This window comes from Polyergus mexicanus, unplaced genomic scaffold (genome assembly GCF_030449975.1).
Source record: "Polyergus mexicanus isolate NDT 795.1 unplaced genomic scaffold, iyPolMexi1.0 SCAF_12, whole genome shotgun sequence".
NCBI classification, from domain to species: Eukaryota; Metazoa; Arthropoda; class Insecta; order Hymenoptera; family Formicidae; genus Polyergus; species Polyergus mexicanus.
In genome coordinates, this window is record NW_027223332.1 from 8,867,799 (window position 1) to 8,886,834 (window position 19,036).

Consider the following 19,036-nt stretch of genomic DNA (forward strand, 5'->3'; position numbering starts at 1 on the left):
GTTTGTTTACGAATGTATTTTACGCACCACGTGGAATATTATTGCAATTATTACAATCAATAATCAAGCGAGTTTCACTTACAACAAGGATCAGTAATAATTACTGAATGTTCGTACGTTGGAAAAAATGTTAGAGTCGACTATTCACGCGCTAGCAAATGGCAGAGTAATTTTAGCCAGTGGATCTCCAAGGCGATATGATATAATAAAACATTTGGTAAACAATCGTTAAATCATATAAAAAATTTTATAAATATTATATAAATATAAATAAATAAGATAAAAGTTATGCAAAGATTATTTAAACAAGCTATTAAATTAACACGAATAATATTTATCAGCGTATAAATGCAGAAATAATACCATCCTTGTACGATGAAAATCTTGATAGATCCAAATATATCAATCATGGAGAATATGTTCAGGATATAGCCAAATACAAAGTGCTAGAGGTATACGAACGTTTAAAAGCAGATTCAGTATCTCCATTATTGATAATAGGAGCAGATACAATGGTGACAATGGATGATGTTATTTATGGGAAACCACACAACGAAACAGAAGCTTTTCAAATGTTGTCAAGGTAATAACTTATATTAGATTGTACCATCAAATAGTATACAGCAATTAAATGTTCTTGTTTAGCCTAGCGAATAAGCAACACATTGTTTACACCGGTGTGTGTTTGAAAACGCCGAAAATTGAACTCAAGTTTTATGAATCTGCGAATGTAAAATTTGGAGATGTATCCGAAAGACAAATAAGAGAATACATAAGAACAGGTGATCCCATGTAAGTTGTAATATTATTATTGTTGTTAATATTATATTGCGCAACTTGTTGTTATGTAAAAATATTATTTCAGGGATAAAGCAGGAGGGTATGGTCTTCAAGGCATAGGAGGCTGCTTGATCGAAAAAATAGATGGTGATTATTATACTATAACAGGTTTGCCACTGTATGCATTGGCGAAACATCTGAACCGAATATTTTCTAATAGTTAATAAAAATAATAATTAATAAGAATATTATATTGAGCTTAGTGATTGCAGCGCAACACTAGTGGTACCAACTATTCCCATATTTCTAATAAATTTTATTACATTAACAATCTCGTAAATTTTTGCGAATTTATATATTTAATTGTCCTTCTCCCCTCTCTCCCATTTAACTGTCCTTTATAACAGTCATATTTAAATAATTGGCATACTAATATTGTTAAAAATACAAAGCGGATCGCTTATCGAGATTATAATGAAATTATTCAGTATTATATTTTTATTTATAAAAGCTTTCTCTGCAATCTATATCAATATATAAAAATTTTTGTATATAAAAAAAAAAAAGAGAATTTTTGATACAATTTCTCTTTATTAATACTCACGAACTTTGAATAATACTTGGAACTACACCCGCGCAGAATTCCTTTGGCAAAACGTTCACTGCACATTTTTGCACTTTAACATAATATATAAACAATATTTTATATATAGTACTTGAATATCTGTTTTCAATAATTAAAAATCGTAACTCGCGGATATGATAAAACAAGTAATTATATAATTACGATAAAAAGTTTCTTTCAATACTCACGATGCTAGATTAAATGTGCACCACGTCCAACACCACGGTAACCGCACGTGATATAGGACTGAACTTCTTCATTTCTGATTCCGTTAGTTAGAATACTCTGTGATCCGACCTCTAAAATGATGAATTTATATCGCGCTAATCAAACATAACTGCCACGACGTGCATCATATGCGTTAATATCACCTTTATATTCGATATATGCGTTAACGCTATATCTTTATATTCAAATAATATATATGCGTTAATATCGCATTTGATGGGAACAAGCGCTCGAACAATTCGCGTTAAATGGTAGCCATATTACGTATAGCAATGCGGAATCTCGGAATCGGAACAGCAAATAAGATACATTCTACTTAAAAATATTTCGAATTATTTCATTGATTAATTAGAACAATCCGAATTTTCTAGAAACGTATATTTTATCACTTTCGTTCTCCAATGTTTTTTTTTTTAAATTCACATACATATATTTTATATATTTCAGGATCGTTCTCATTGGTCAATCAAATGCTTTGAAGAATTTGTAATGTCAAATGGAGCGCATCTCTATATAGACTTATATAAATAAACTGCGCGCTTCCACTGAAGACAAGAAGACAGCATTAAGTGTCATAAAAAAAGATAAAGAATTAAATGCTTTTTTTTGTCCGATTCTGCCTTTGTTGAACAAGAAAAGCATCTGACTATCCTCTTATTATTAATGTTTTTCTTTCTGTTTTTAATGGAAGCGCGATGCGTAGTCTATATGTGTATATGTTGTCTATGTTTATTGTTAGCGGTTTTCGCGCTTACTTCAGTGTGTTGCTCACACTTTCGCGCGTTTTTTTGTGGCGTCAAGATGTTTGTGGTGCTGGTGTAATCGCGATTAAATAATGTAAGGCGACAGTGTTTCAAGCATTGCAACAAATGTATCAATAAAGTTACCGAGGAGTTTAATAACCGAAAATACGCAAGTATTGCCGATTAATAAGCGTATAATATCGGGAATGCCGAGAAAAGTATCGGACAATCGTCATATTATGATAGTTCCGGTAAGTGAACTCCGTGCGGCTGTAACTCCAATTAAAGAGTAAGTATTAATAAAATCATAGAGAAATAAAATTATCTGAAAACATATCATCCGCGGATGATAAGTATGTAGTATTGAAAATGTTAAAAAAAGTATCGAGCGACTGTCGTATTATGTGTAAAATACAGTTTAATGCGTCGATAGCGCAAGAAGCTGCGATAGTTTTATTAAATAAACTTCGCATGACTGCGCATAGCTCAAAATATTTTTTGTCGATTATATCAATAAATTAATTAAAAAAAAAAAATATATATATATATATATATAAAATCTCTTCTCTGATTTTTTAGACATATTTTGATATATTTTATGTATTATATATTTCGAGCGCTTTAAAATCAAATCATAAATATTCAATGTTGATAATATATATATATATAAGGGTTTCTCTCTCCAATTTTTTAAAATCATATTCATAAAATGAGTTTTGAAAAAAATTCCAAGAGAAGAAATTCATTTACCAATTTTTTCTCTCTAATTGCAGTACCTCTTCAAAAGGAAGAGAGTGTACTTACGCACAAATAATTATTACGTATTTTTTTATACATATATTATTTTTATTTCTGTTAATCCTTTTGCTCTTTTTATATCAGATAAAATTAGCAAATAGCGCCATCTACACAATATGATATCTAGATAGTTCACCGCGTCTCTCGTTCTTACAATACGTCAAAAATCGTTTTATAATATATTTATAATCATTTAAAAACCTAATTCTGGATTATATAAAACATATATATTTGTAGAGAGTATAGTGTGTATAGTCTTTTTTTCTCACTATTATCTCTCCATGCAATAGTGACGTGCTATTTACGTACTATTCGTCAGGAAAGATGGAAGATGTTTTAAATGATGTTGTTTCTTCTGAAGATTTAAAGGTAATATGTGTCAAACAATGATTTTCACGTCATTGATATTTTCGCGATACTTATTTTGATGTATCATTTTTTGTGTTGGATATTTAAACTGATCGAAATATATATCAGAAAGTTAGGTTAAATGTACCTGGCTTATCCAGATTTATTTGTGCAATATTTTATTTATCAATTTTTATAGTTTTGCTACACGTTATCACAATCTGGAAAACTTTTTTATATAGAGAAGAGAATTCTTGTGTACTTTATAATTCTCGAAATGTCATTTTGCATTTTCATATTCTGTGAAAAAGATGTTCAGCGAGGAGCATCGTAATAACATTTCATAATAGTATAAGTATTTAAATAGCAATTAATTCGTTCGACATTAATATGTTCATAATTTACTATTTTCAACGAATTCGAACTGATTTATCAATTAAAAAATGTTATGAAGCTTGAGAAATATTGGGAAAAGTACATGAATATATTGCATCATCTCGTAACACGCACAATTGTTATGATATATTTTAGAAATTTGAATCCGTGTATCACGAGCAATTACGTGCGTCATATGTTTCGCCAAAAGCACAATTTGAATATGCTTGGTGCCTTGTAAGAAGCAAATATTCTGCCGATATTAGAAAAGGAATATTATTATTAGAAGATCTCTATAGTAATCACGATACAGAAAAACGTGATTGCCTATATTACTTAGCCATTGGAAATGCCAGAATAAAGGTAAGTATGCTTATAAGCGAATATGTTTGATACTTTACCCATAATATTCTTGATCTTTGTTTATTATGTCTTTTCAGGAGTATTCAAAAGCATTGTCATATGTAAGGGCATTCCTTCAGATTGAACCTGCAAATGTACAAGTACAACAGCTGGAAACATTGATAAAAAAGAAGATGGAAAAAGGTTTTCTTTTTATAATTTATTATCGGCTTAAGAGAATGAAAATGCTTTATTTAGGGGCAATATCGCTAAGAAGTTTCTGTGATTTTCTTATGCAGTCGTATTATTTCTGGTTGCTTCTAATCATTTGTCTATTCTCCTGCATTGCTAAATTTTACATTGATTGTACTTAATATTTTTATGTCCTCATAATTCAAACTAACCTCATCAATTTTCAAAGTATAACAATTATATCGCATACATTTCTGCAGTACAGATTTAATTTTAACTTCAATGACATAATGTCTTTCATGACTTTTTAAATTTAATATTTATTTTTTTTTTATTTTGTGAACATTCAAAAAACTATAATTCCTTCTATGTGTGATAAGTATTTAATTTCATATTTAAACACATAAATTAAAGAATTTAGCATAGATCCGCTATTTTTGTTCATAGTCACTGTAGCATATTTTTTACAGTGCATCTATCTTTTTAATATTTCATCTCTCTGTACCATCTTGTATAATTATTAATAAAAATTTGTGTATGGATGACATGAAAGACCACTATTTAATACCATTATGTTGCTTGATGTATGTTGTATTGTTCTTCCTTTGTTATTAATCGAATCCTTTATAATTATGATGAATAATGCTTCGCGGAACTAACATGATGAAATTATAAATATCTAAAAATGCTTAACAATTGCATTTTTGTAATTGAAATTGGCGTTGAATTTCGTTTGTTTCTTTTTTTTTGCAGAGGGCCTTGTGGGTATGGCTGTCGCGGGAGGTGTTATTATTGGTATTGCAAGTATTCTGGGCCTGGGCATTGCAATGGCCAAAAAAAATTAGTTATTTGTCAGAGAAAAGTGTTTATAATCCAATTATGTGATGTAGCTTATTCGCACAAAGTGATATACATTGTCTTGTAATTGCTGTGTGAGACATAGACTAGTCTCGAAGAGAAAAAGACAAATGTACTAGATCTTTACCAAATTCAAAAATTATGCAATTTGTGGTAACATCATTTTTCTATTAAACAAACGTCACTTTTCTATTAACCAAAAAAGTAGAACAAAGAGGAAAACAGGAAAAAAAACTTATTAAGTCGTACACAGTGTAGTTGCTTATTTAATGACTTGTTTAATTATTCCAAATAAATATATTTGCGCAATGGCGCAAAATGTAATTCTTTGTTTCATGTGTGTCAAAAATATCTATTCGATAGATCAGTTTTATTTTCAATACATTCCGAAATTACATGTTATTTTTCAATTTTATACCCTATATGCATGTATATATAATTTCGAGAAACTATTTAATGTTTTTTAACGACTGATTATTTGATTAATTTAAGAAGTTAAATTTCCTTAGTGAAAACCTCGAGAGAGGCTATTATTTATTTTCAAGTTTTTTGCACTATATATTTTTATAACTAAATATAAAATTAAAATTATATCAAAACATTCTATCTAAAATTATTAAAGTTTTTATTTAACTTCTGAAAATTTGGTTGAATAGATTAGCATTAAAAATTTGCAAAGAGCTTTTTTTAGTTACTTTTAATTTGAAAATTAATTTCTCAACATTTTTATTAAAAAAAAGTCAATTCTAAACTAATTAAATAATGTCATTAAAAGGACATTAGGTGATTTTGAAACTTATGTATGCATATAAATAGGGATATACATATATGCACATATATGAATGTTGCAGACATTTTGTAAAATCTGTTTTTAAGGCAGTGAATCTTGATAGACTTGCGTTTTATAAAAAAGCGTAAGCTTTTTATAATAAAACTAACTTAGAAAAAGAAAAATCCTGCAACATTATGTATACTATATCTACGGATATCATAAGATTTTTAAGTTATAAATATTAAAAATTTTTTATATTAATATATGTGAGCGTATGTTCAATTATCATATTAAAGCGTTACATAGTGATAACAAATGTAGCTTTTGTATATAATTAGGAAAACAATTGTATTTGCGGATTTGTGTTGTTGCTGAATCTATTTAATAAAAATCAATATTTGAAGCTACATATCGGATATTTTTTTTATGCAAATTATTAAAGTACGTATGCATAACTTTTCGAAACTACCGGAAACTGACGTAATCCTATCGTAATGAAATTATGCAAAATATATATAAGGCAGCTCCGCTTTTCATTTGTAATATTGCACAGAAATTTATTCACGTGATACCAAATTTGGCATCGTTTTATTTGCAGCAAGCTGCAGCGTGCTTGAACAGACATTATGATAAATTTTTGTTCTCAAATGTAGCATATATGATATTAATAAAAATAAAAATCTAGTTTTGATGAGAGAAAGCAAAATACTGGTCTATATTTTAAATGATAATTTCACGCTAAATCCAACTGTGTCCGATCCGCATTATATGTTTACTACTCAATGTGATCTTCGTATTACCCAAATGGAACCACATTACGGCAAATGTAACTCTCTGAGTCTCTTTCCGTGTTTACACTGAGAGAATGTGATTTCCATATTAGATAAATGAAACTCAGAATTAGTCAGCCATACCTAACGTTAAATGCACCGCTAAACACAGATGCGAATATTGATCGCAGCAAATATTCGACCGCATTCATAGCGAATAGCATTTGTAAAGCGTTGTGCATGGTTTATTTATCTAAAACAATGTTTTACATTTAAGCGATGCAAAATCTATATATCATATATCACAAAATTGTCTTTTTTTAATAAATCTAAATCTGTTCGATATGAAATATAATTGGACTAAATAAAGGATAGATGAAAGAAATATAACAAGAGATTTAATTCATATCATTTTATATATAGATTTATTGATGACTTCTTAATATCTGTTGATAAAGTTATTTATGTACAAAATAACGCTGGAATATCCCTATTAATATTATTATTACTATTATTATTATTATTATTAATGACCTATGTTATGGCCCAGAGACTCTCTCGAAAGAGCAGTCCTTTCCCCGCTCGGTTTGACGAGTCGGTACACATTCGCTTGTCTTTTCCACGCCAAAAAACACGACGGCGATGATGAGCGCTATGCACATTTCGCGCTCGCCTTCTTTTTCTCTCGTTCGCCCACACGCGATAATAATATTTACACTGGCCGATTGTATCGGCATCTCTATGGGAGAGCGGATGAAAAGAAGGCCGCAGGATTTGTCAGTAATATTCGCGCGGGCTCGCCTTTACGGTATATCTTAATGAAAGATTCGTGATAAGTAAAGAGAGAAAATCGAGTATAGACGATGATTGCGATTGTGTAACGCGCGTAAATCGTCCCGCATTCTCCCGCGCCGTTAAATTTAGCGCAGTCAAAAATTTATTTATTTAATAAGTTTTTCCGTTTTCGCACAAGTAAAATGATGAAACGATCGGGCGGTTTGCACTCGATGCGTATCGTCTGAATGAAATTTGACTTGTTCATTACAAGATTCGTGCTTCGACGGGATGAGATTCGAGCAGCCGCGTCCAGCGCCGCGTTTAACGTCAAATACGATCGCCTGAATACTTTTTTCATTAAATCGAGTTATTTAGAATATCATTAATTTTATATATAAATGACTTTTATAGAAATTTTATATTTATTTTCTATAAAGGAACGCGGGTACTCTCCTTCTCTCTTTCTCTCGGATCGATAGAGATGAGATGAGGAGGATCGCACATCTCGATGTATTTGACGCTAACCGCGTGGCAAAAATCCGGATTATTTTTCTCCGGGAATAAAGGGATAAGGGGAGAGGATTTGAGATGTATTTACAATGGAGCTCTACTATACTTGTGCCCACGGTATAACGATATCGACGACTTTCGCAGTTGGTCCGCGAAACGACTATTGGTGATCGATATTTGCGCGAAGTGGATAACTACTCTCTGCCGACCCGGATTGTTGACCGCTCTCCCCCCGTGGAACGTGATGCGATCGTTTAATAAAAACAGCGCACGCCGCGTATACGTTTGCAGGTAGGAGTGCCGCTCTCGGACGCGCAGAGCGGCTATCGATTAATAAACGCTACGAGGGGAGATCACGTCTTTTTTTTTTTTTTTTTTTTTTGCGCGCGAATCACTTTCAAAGTGTGGCCAGTTCGGGCTGATCGCGAAAAACTTTGAATTTCGATTCGCGACGATTTATTTATATTACGCGAAAGGTGCACTCTCGTGGTCTAGAGCGACTCTCCTAGATTTTCTCTAAAAATTTTTTGATAATTCCAGCTATGTACAATACATGTACCGTTCAACGAATCCGCTGACACGACTTAAGAGTTTAATTTGGTTTTTACTCGATTTGAACGTTTTTCGCGGCGAAAATGTATTTCAGTCTCGCCGTCAGATGCGGCTGGTCCGCAAAACTTTTTCGTTCGCGAAACGCTTTTTGTATACGAACGAAATTTCGCGATGTTTACGTAAACGCGGGAGTCGGGAGCACGGTAATTAAACTTGTCCTTCCAATCCAATTCTACGCTATATTACGGTCTAGAGAGAGTGAATACGCTCTTTTATTTCTACCGTAATTTGTTCCGGATGATGGTACGGTTGTTTCTGCGAACTCATGAAGCGATAATATTTTCGAAAAATGTCAGAGAAATCAAAAGGAGAGACTTCAAGCTCGATGTACACCTTATCCGCGGTAACAGATAATCAAAATTCGAAAACGGATCTTCACGATTATTCCTGAACTGGCACGTGTTATCCGTGGGTCGCAGCTTCTAATCCTCTCGCGCGAATCGAATTCATATCCTCGCCGATCGCGAATCATTTCGCGATCGTCGAGTTTTCCTTGTTCGCATCGCAAGAGTGACATTTCGTTCTTTTACCTAGCGTAGGAATTAATCACTTGATAGATTAGCAGCTTGAAAATACTTTAAGCAGTTTAAGATAATGAATATTGCTTTCTCAATAAGGCTCCGCTATGCTTTACACGAATGTACAATGTGTAGTTGTGTGCGTGCGCGTTTGTGTGAATAAAATTGAAAATGTGTCATATGTATGTCGTCTGTATACGTCGGCTCGTTTGCCGATCAGATCTCGACTCAGACTGGACCCCGATTCTCTATGATAGTCTTTCAAATCTAAAGTGCACAGAGACGAGATCGAAGAATTATAATCGCCTAAAGATATCGATCGATAGAAGAAGCTTTAAGTTCCGCCATCCTGGAGAAACGCGAACCATCACTTTAATGATATATGTACGATCTCCCGTGGAATGTGCATATAATTATCATGTGAAATTTACAGTTTCGCGCAGCTGCACGAGAATCAAATGCTATACGTATATATCACAATTTAAGATTAGGTCGTTTGAATTCGATATATGGGCTATTATCAGCGAAGGCAAACTTGTTTAACCATCCGCGAATCCTTTCTGTGGATGATATTAATTTCTCCTCCTAGATCGAATCCAATTAACAAACTGAGTACTTGGTAGAGACTGGCATGTTAGATATAATTTCTACATAATTCAAAATAAATCACGCGCAGCGCGATTAATCCAATCTCGAAATTTTGCTTTCGTTACGACTATTAACGAAAATTTAAAAAAATCCGATTTTTTTTTTTCCTCTAGATAAATATTGTATCGAAAGTGTGTACATGTCACAGAGAGTTAACCGTTACGTTTGCCTTTGCCCCGTAAGTTCCCGTTATCATGCACATATCCGGGAATCGCGATCACAATGGCGCACAGAGCGCGTATTGATACTAAGTTTATCGAGAGTAGTGATAAGCGCGTGTTTGCACACTGGCACCTCCGGCGAGAGATTGCATTGCGCGCAGCTAAGTACGCGGAATTCGTCAATCGACGTCTTGTCGTCGTCCGATAACGGGGCATCAGCATGAGCTCGCGGTCGAATGGCAGAACTCGAGCTTGTCTCTCGAAGGAACTCGGATGAGAGTTATTATGACAGATATGAGACGAGAGGTGCGTGCGCTTTTTGACACGACGCCGATTTAGGAGCTGAATCACAGTGAAATACACGAGTATAAGAAGCATATAACGAATAAAAAAATTAAATATATATATATATATATATTTACAAGAAATAGATATGATACTAAAGGATAACAAACATATGAGTGATTTTGAGTTATATTTTCGATTGATTTTTAAACTTTAAACATTTATATTTTCATTTAATATTACTTACAATTTTTTATTTAACATTACTATTAAATTTAAATTTCTATTTCTATATCTTCAGAAGAAATATAAACGATAATGTCTTTCAACTTTGATTTGGATTTAGATTATGCATTCTTCAATTCTCGTTCGTGTATTTCATTATGCCGCATGCACTTTACATGTGCGTATCGTATACGTATACGTAATCGATACGATACGGAAAAAAGATACAATAGGCCTTACGAACTACCGGCGCTCAATTTTGTACAACAATTTAATATTTCGATTAATTTACTCGACCATTCAAACACTCCTTTCTTTCTATGCTTTTATTCCTTTCTCTTTCTTCTTTCGATACGCGTCGACTGACTAGCGATACGATAATATTATATGATGAGTTATAGTGTATCACGGTCATATCGTAAAATATACACTTTTTGTCGTCCCGCTTCTATTATGTGATGATTTTTTAATACTCTTTCTTTTCTGCTCACAGAACTATCTATGATACTTGAATCCTGACATTTACAATGCATTTTAATTACGCTATTTAAGATTTATCCGATGGCTCGCTTCAAAAATCGTGAAATTAACTCGCATCACATAAACTTCAGATTGATACAAGATACATATATATATATATATACAAGAAAATATAATAATTCCGAATTTGGATTCGCACAAATTCGCGATCCGTTAACATTTTTCGACAATATCGCAATACAGATTCGACAGAAGTAGAAAACGTCACAACTTAAGTAATAAAACATACAGACATTTGTTATCATCATTTTCATAAAATGAAAATTTCTAAAAAATACTTTTTTAAATTTATTTTTGCACTATTAACTTTCGACATATTTGAAATGTTAGTCTCACATCTAATTAATTTTTACGTTTTTTATAAAATTCAAAAAAAGATTGATGAGAAAAAAAGGGAATTAAAATAATGAGATAAATATGTCATATTTCAGGTGCGCGTAAAATGCTTTTGTTACTGATTGTGAAATAAGAGCATTGTCTTATCTCGATATACAAATTGTGTATCATTATAAATAAAATTATATAATACAACGAATTACACACGTGAAAAAAATCATCGCGAGCGATGTATGCAATAATGATTTTCATTTTAAAAGAGATGCAATTATACTATTCGTCTTTCCAGAGGCATCGCTGTTCAAGATCGTACGAATGTTACATCGCGCGTTTCGCGGAGAAGCTTCTCGATTTTACTCTCGTTTTGTCAAAAGCGACGAGGATAAAGCCATCCCATGAATATTTGTAAAGTTTGCCAGAATATTTCGCATTAGTTTCAAACTTACGAAATTAAATACTATGTCCCTAGTTTTCTCTGTCGATATCGTAACGTAAGAGAGCCCGAAACGCCGCTATCTTGCTTTTAGTGCATCGATTCATGAGTGTTTGCGTCACAGAACATATGCATTATATTGATCCTCAAATACGTAATATAGTATATATACGACTATTCGTCCATATGTATATATATAAATGTAATATTACAGCATAAACGTAATATCATATTCTCAAAAAAATTTTAATTACTTATGTATCGATAAAAGATCACGTTTCTTACGCCGTTTTGTTTATTCTGTAAAATTCGATTTGAGCGTAACGCTCGCGAATATTCAAGAATTTAAAGCAATCTTCGACACATGATATAAACATGTTTGTAAAATAGTGAAAATTGTTACGGTATAAAATTATAAATCGTATTTGCGACTTACGACGATGTAATAATAAAAATGTTGGCTCTTTTTCGTGGCAGTTATAATTTGAGCGGAAATAATGTTGTAAATCTTTCTCAGATTTTCGGTGACATTATTCATTTACCAAAAAATAGGTATTATATCGTACGATTTAATTTTTCGTGTCCAACAACTTATCTCTAAGAGTCGTTCGTTTGAAATGATATTTCGCGAATATCCAAATTTTATAATTGATATATGTTTCAGTATTTTTTCCAGAATGTGTCACACTTATTTTCTCAAAGCGCGTTGCAGCGCGGAATGTTTACAGAACAATATCGAACTATTTCGAAAAATCATCGACGTATACTCGATTACCATCGATATCGGAAACTTAATATAAAAATCACACACTCATCTGGAAATTTCAGCGGTTGCTTAAAATTACTCGCGAATCTCGATCCTTGGCAGCCAAATCTTGTTTCGGTACAAGAATATCTCTCTCGCTTTCCTTTCACGATTTAATTTATTATTAAATTATGATACGCAACAATATACATATATTTTAATCTTACTTCGAAGGAACGTAGTCGAATATTATAAACCTCGTTTTTATTCAGATAAATTCGCGTCGCATATCAAATAATAAAGTCTCCGATGCCAAATGGCGTCAACGGGATAAAAAGAGTTTTATGAGAGCGAAGATGAGAGTGTCCTTGAGATATATGCAAACGCATCCACGGGAGAGAAGAGAGAATTCTGCGCACAGTTATACCTAAAAGTAGAGCTGCGATATATCTTTCTCTTCGGCGATGCCGAGCGACGGTTACTCCATTATCGATAGTAACTTTCACTCCCGCCGTATCTTCGCCATTCGATGCATCCGTAATTTTCTTCCGATAAAAATCATGCTCGGTGTACCATTAATACCGTATTTTATTTGGCGATGTTTTTATTCCTTTAGCTTTTAACGTTAAGCACATTATTTCATTTTTAATGTATCTATAATTTTATAAATCAAGTTTGCTATGTATATATATATATACACACACACACATGTATTTTCTTTTAACTTTTTAAAAATTGATCTTTATGCAACTTTATTATATTATTACCACACGCGATAGAAACAGAGAGAAAAAAAAGGGAGAAGTCGATTGAAAAAAAAAAAAAAAAGTAATCGCGATATTTCTGAGACAGTCCGAGTGCAAATTAACGCACATCGCTGCAAATATTAAACGTATTCAATTTCCGTCCGATTTCCGTCGCGCCGGCGAGTTAATGCTCTTCGAGCCTAATCTTCGAACCCGTTGCAGATTCTACCGGAGCTGAAATTCCGCTACTCTCTTCCACGCCCAGCAGCGAGCTAGCGAGCAAGCGACTGCACCGCGCCGCCGGGAGTCGATTCAAGGTGCAGTCACCTTTCTCAGGCCGGGTGACCGTGGAATTCCACTGGGTACACTCGGGCGGAAAAATAATCTCGTTCCGTGAAGTACATCTTCGCCGTACCTTGCCCTCTCTCGTTCTTTATTCTTTCTCTCTCTTTCTCTCTTTCCTTTTTTCGTTTTTTTTTCGCTCTTTCTACCGTAGCCATTACGTCTCTCGGGAAACTAACTTAAACTCGGTCGCGCCCCGTGCATTTTAATGTAGCCGCGATATTATCAGGACCACGGGATTTCCGATGCGCGCCGCGGATACGTTGCCGCAGGAATTGCCTTGTATAATATCGAGAGTAAAAGTGACCCACATGGCGTGTATCAACATCATTTAATGGCGATTAAAAGATTATTCCGATGGCGTGAATTGGAGACCGACTGAAATTTGACGTGTAGTATCGGCGAGAATGCGGCGAGATGTTACTTTCTTCGCGCGAATTAAAACCCTGACAAGGACAAGATAAATCGATTCCGCTATAGACTATGACATGGATGATGTTGACAAGTGCACGAAGTATTCTCTCTTTCTCTCTCTCTTTTCCAAATAAAACCAAAATTTTAAAAAGCTATAAAAATAAGGGACTATTTTTTATTCAATTTTTTATATGAAAAAAACTAATGCTTTAATAATAATAAAGCAAAATTTTTAATTTTTGGGCAATGTTTCGGATATGATAAATCATCCATATATTAATCAATCTGTATATCCGAAAATCTGCAAGAATTCTCTACTGTCTCTATCGCGTGGATTGACATTTAGATCTCGAAAGACACACATTCGCTAAAACGAAAGAAACTGACGATACCCGCGTTCAGAAACCTGCGCGGTTCCCTAACAACAGCATAAACCTTCTTAAGGTTAAATCCTTAACGAGTCTTACATACATCGACCAGAAAAAGAAACGGCCGATTTTACATACGGCTAATTCGTGCGCGATACCAATATTTTGATAATATCTCAATCCCACGATCTCTTCTCTCTCGGTGATCGAGGGATCAAATTGTAAGCGGGTACCCGCTTACTGACTTTCATTCTCTTTTCTTCTTAGTAGGCAGGTACCCGGAAACTCTCGATTTAAAGTTAAGTTCATTAAAGTTACGATAGTCGAGGACGCGTGACACTAGCTCAACTATATCGTCTCTGTCATTGCCTCTGTACATTGGTGTTTTTATTTAGAAAATAATTCGACCGTTTAGAATATATATAATTTATGTATATATATATATACTTTTTTATTTATATATCTGTATATGTATATTTATATAGCTGCAATTCTACGTTCTTTATAGTACGATATCTCCTCGCTTATGATACACGTTCCGTGACATTAATTCTTATCGCGTATTCGTCTCGAATAAAACGATCGGGCGACGGATCGATAGACCCTAATGAATCCGCTGTCGGTCATCTCTTCGGCGTTGTTTAAGCAACTCGTTATGTTCTCGTTAATTCTCCAAATCTGTCGAAAAGTCATTCGACATAGACCAATCCGCTATTGAACTTCGATTGAGCTCGGTGGTCTCGGCACGATCGTATCATGTATATCAGCATTTTTACGCGCATGTATAGGTGTATGTGTATCACATGGAACAACAGGCTTCACGTGACCGATGACCCGTCATTTCCATCGGTTGGGGATTGTAGATCGATCCTGTCTTCCCACGGATTGTTCATCCGCGAGAGATTTTCGTTTGGCATCACTCATCCTTGACAAGGCTGCGACAATCTTGTGGTCATCAGTGATAAGACGGAGAAAACTCCTGGCGAAAGTCATTTTCGTGTTTGTTGAATCTTCTTTTCTCTGGAGATTCATGAGACGATGATAACCTCCAACATAACGTAGAGTATTAACTCTCGAGTGGTCGCACGGAAAGATAAATTTACTAAAGAACCGTTGAGAGCTGACGAAATACGTAATTTTTGGAATGTGATCTTGTGTCAGAAAAGAGACCTGACCTGCTGATTGCGGCATTATCACATCGATAATCAAACGACTACATCGATGTCCTGATCAATACAGTATATTGATCAAATAGATATCCCGAATATATTTCCGATGGCGCTATCATATCGACATGACGATTATTCTTCGCATTTGCTCTCATTTCTTGATATATTTCCTCAATGTTTCTTCCTTTTATTTCATTGATTCTCTTTTCTTTGCATTTCGTGACGACAAGAACTGTAGGTTGTCATCGTCACACGTCTTTGAAGTATTCTTATTGCAAATTTTTCCGTACTAAGTGAAACAACGCGATGGAGTTTACATGAACGTGCGATTATATCTTTTCTTGACTCCAGATGCGTTTTCTGATTTTCTTGATCTGCAAGGTGCCGCATCCGATTCATCGGCGCTCGTCTACGCTCGATATGTCCCGATAACGCCCATGTCAAGGCTATCGCGCAGCTCCATCTCCAGTTGGGCCTCTCGATGCTTATCAGATCGGTGCGATGATATAGGCGGCGGTGGTGGCGGCGGCGGTGATGGACCGTTGTCTCGCTCACGATTTCTCTCGCGAGTGGACGACCTGTCTTTCTCGCGTTCTCTCGCGTGATGATGATAATGATGAGCGGCGTGTCCGTTAACCGGCAGAGTGGGATATGAGGCCTGGCCACAATTTGCCTGATGCCTGGAGGGCAGCGGCGGTGGTGGCGACGACTGATGACGAATACCAGCCGGGATTCCATTCTGGAGTCCGGATTCCAGAGTTCGCATCCGGTTGTCCGGTTCTCTGGCCGAGAGCTGCGGCTGCGAATGCGGCGTTCGACGCAAGGAGTGACTGGAGTAATGGGATCTCGCTCCGCTGGACGTGACCCCGTCGATCGGTACGGAGCTCAGTGACGACGTGTTATCATCCACGACGTCTCTACCGCCTCCTCCCGTTCCGTTACCTCCTCCTTTTCCTCCTCCAGTTCCTCCGCGGTGACCGGAAGTATTGTTCGCGACGGGCAGCGTTCCCGGGCGGCGCATCTGGCGCGCCGTCTCGCCGTCGATGTAGGTAAAGCCCTCGGCGAGAGTGGTGCTGCCGTGTGGCAGAAACCAGACCCCGCCGGTCCCGGGGCTCGCCGCCCGAAGTTCTAGCTACAGCTCCGTCACCGGTATCGGTTTGATACCGGCCGTCATCTGTGCATGCGGCTGCTGTTGTTGTTGCTGCAGTTGCTGCTGAAGATGATGGTGATGATGATGCGTGGACACTGGCTGGGATTGTGGCGGTTGATGGTGATGATGATGGTGATGAGCGTGCGCTGAACGTACAATGTACTCGTCATCGGAGAAGGTCTTCTGGTATTCGTGCTCCTTCCGCGATATCGCGCGGTTCTTCCATTTGTAATCCTTGAGCGCGTCTCGTACGCGTCTGCGGCATCGGTAGTACAAAATCAGAGCGATACCGGTAAAGAGGGCCAATCCGGCGGCGCATACCGTCGCCAGTAGAGCCTGTTTGCGCGGATCCGAGAAAGCACAGCCCAGTTCGTCGGGAGTCATGCCCTTGATAGGTTTGCCCTTGGATTCGGGTGGTTCAGCGCATATCACTGGGCTGGAATTCCGCGGTACGAGAACCTCGGCCAACCAGAGTTGACTGCAGTCGCAGATTAATGGATTCTCACTGAGATCCAATCGGCGCAGTTCATTCCAGGCGATCAGCGATTCCGAGAATGTGACGAAAGCGTTGTCGCGCAACATCAGATGCCTTAGATTCGGTAAACCAGCCAGAGAACCGTCCTCCATGGTGGCCAGCCGTTTATTACTATTCAATACGAGAGTCTCCAGATTAGCATTGTCCGAGAAGGCTCCCTTTTCAACGGTGGTTAGCAGCTTAGCACCGGACACGTCGAGCTTCTTCAATGTTGACAGACTCTGAAAGGCGCCCGATCGCAGGATCGTGAAAAAGTTCTGACCCAGGGTGAGCTCTTCCAGGCGCAGTAACACTGCCAGCTGCTTTGTCGGTACTTCGCGCAACTTATTGCCGCTCAGTTTCAGGTTGCGAAGGGCGTTCAAGCCGCGAAACGCCCCGTCGCTAATATTATCCAACCCGGCGCCCATGATATCCAGTACCGCCAACTGTTCAAGACCCTTAAATGCATCGTCTGGCAACGAGGAAAAGGCATTCCAGCCGATGTGAAGCTCGGCGAGGGCCTTCATCGGCGCTAAGGCTGGTGACGGGATAGTTCGCAATTGATTGTCGTCGAGATACAATACCCGAAGAGTGCCTAATTTTTGGAATGCACCTGGCTCGACTTTCGATATGCGATTCTGACCCAGATCGAGCTCTTCGAGCTTCGACAGGTAGGCGAACAAGCCGCTATTTAGCGTTTCCAGATAGTTGTCTCGCAGATTCAACACTGTGAGAGACTTGAGGCCCTGGAACGTTTTCTCAGTCAGCGCCGAGATCTTATTGTGCTTCAAGTGGAGTTCTACCAAGTGTCGTTGAGCGTCGAAACTGCCGTTCGGTATGGTGAACAAATGGTTACTGGAGAGATCCACGTTCTTCAAATCGCCATAGAACTGGAAGGCCGCTGCGTCCACGATCTTGATACGATTGTCCTTCAGCACTATCCGCTGAATGCTGGGATTCAGCGCGATCGGTATTACGTCTAGATTGGCGCCTACACAGGAGACAACCAAGGTATCGTCGTCGCAAGTACAGCCATTTGGACAGAAAGTCCGTGCCTCTGCCGTGCTAAGAGCGAAAAGGCCGACCAGAACGAGCAGGTGGAGAATGCCGTTGACGGTGAAGCTGCGCCGCGATGTCTGCAAATAATAAATAAAAATTCTGATTAGTTTTATTAGTGAAAAATCTTACTTAAAACAGTACACATAATTTAAATAATTTTATTATTAAGAATAATTTTTGACGAATAAAATTGCATCAGCTCTATGCTTATCAATCAGGTTTATTTTCGCGAACCGCTATTCGGGATGCTGAAAATGAACATATTTAATTCTACGTTTAACTGATGTGAGAAACGCTATCGACAGTTGCCTCGGGAAATGGATACCATCTCATGTACACCGGCGCTCAATTTACGCCGGTTTTACGACGCGAGCATCGTTGAATTATTTTCCGCGCGGAGTTCACCGCGATAGCGGCAAAGAGCCGCAATGGCGCCCGTTCATTCTGTAACCCTCTCGTAACGCCAGAGAAGTTATTTCCATTTTCGTGGGCCGCGATCGCGCACGTAGGTGCGAAATTAAGCCTGCCACGCGCAGCTGAAACATCCGACGGGCTAAATTATATCCGGAAATACGAGCTCTCCCGCCGCGGCTGTTCCGCGAATAATAAGCTCCCGGGGCGTAAAAACTTCTATTCGAGATGGAAACGTCGAG

At 36.8% G+C, this 19,036-nt stretch overlaps 4 protein-coding genes across 4 annotated transcripts in view; 2 read left to right on the forward strand and 2 right to left on the reverse strand.

Annotated features, from left to right (window-relative positions):
* Positions 1–1,075, forward strand: LOC138938209 (dTTP/UTP pyrophosphatase). Its single transcript, XM_070305038.1, has 4 exons — positions 1–217; positions 342–583; positions 646–792; positions 866–1,075. The coding sequence occupies exons 1-4, from the start codon at positions 128–130 to the stop codon at positions 1,002–1,004; spliced, it is 618 nt and encodes a 205-aa protein (XP_070161139.1). The 5' UTR covers positions 1–127; the 3' UTR covers positions 1,005–1,075.
* A 2,242-nt stretch (positions 1,076–3,317) lies between these two features.
* On the forward strand, positions 3,318–7,196 carry Fis1 (fission 1 protein). Its single transcript, XM_070304845.1, has 4 exons — positions 3,318–3,543; positions 4,054–4,260; positions 4,338–4,443; positions 5,185–7,196. Exons 1-4 carry the CDS (start codon positions 3,499–3,501, stop codon positions 5,274–5,276), a joined length of 450 nt encoding a protein of 149 aa, XP_070160946.1. The 5' UTR covers positions 3,318–3,498; the 3' UTR covers positions 5,277–7,196.
* A 53-nt stretch (positions 7,197–7,249) lies between these two features.
* LOC138938317 (WAS/WASL-interacting protein family member 2-like) lies at positions 7,250–16,783 on the reverse strand. Its single transcript, XM_070305212.1, has one exon. The coding sequence runs from the start codon at positions 16,679–16,681 to the stop codon at positions 16,070–16,072; it is 612 nt and encodes a 203-aa protein (XP_070161313.1). The 5' UTR covers positions 16,682–16,783; the 3' UTR covers positions 7,250–16,069.
* LOC138938314 (leucine-rich repeat and immunoglobulin-like domain containing-NOGO receptor-interacting protein 4) overlaps positions 16,682–19,036 on the reverse strand; it is a 191,785-nt gene continuing 189,430 nt past the window's right edge. The window contains exon 5 of the mRNA XM_070305200.1: positions 16,682–18,460. Coding sequence (XP_070161301.1) covers positions 16,793–18,460 — 1,668 coding nt within the window. The 3' untranslated portion in view covers positions 16,682–16,792. The remainder of the gene's footprint in view (positions 18,461–19,036) is intronic.

Excerpts from the sequence above, each read along its gene's own strand:
- LOC138938209 (XM_070305038.1), top strand. The coding sequence starts at position 128 with ATGTTAGAGTCGACTATTCACGCGCTAGCAAATGGCAGAGTAATTTTA. Across the intron at positions 218-341 it reads ATGATATAATAAAACATTTG|CGTATAAATGCAGAAATAAT; the intron begins GTAAACAATCGT and ends AATATTTATCAG. Across the intron at positions 793-865 it reads ATAAGAACAGGTGATCCCAT|GGATAAAGCAGGAGGGTATG; the intron begins GTAAGTTGTAAT and ends ATATTATTTCAG.
- Fis1 (XM_070304845.1), top strand. The coding sequence starts at position 3,499 with ATGGAAGATGTTTTAAATGATGTTGTTTCTTCTGAAGATTTAAAG. Across the intron at positions 4,261-4,337 it reads TTGGAAATGCCAGAATAAAG|GAGTATTCAAAAGCATTGTC; the intron begins GTAAGTATGCTT and ends ATGTCTTTTCAG. Across the intron at positions 4,444-5,184 it reads AAAAAAGAAGATGGAAAAAG|AGGGCCTTGTGGGTATGGCT; the intron begins GTTTTCTTTTTA and ends TTTTTTTTGCAG.
- LOC138938317 (XM_070305212.1), bottom strand. The coding sequence starts at position 16,681 with ATGCGCCGCCCGGGAACGCTGCCCGTCGCGAACAATACTTCCGGTCAC.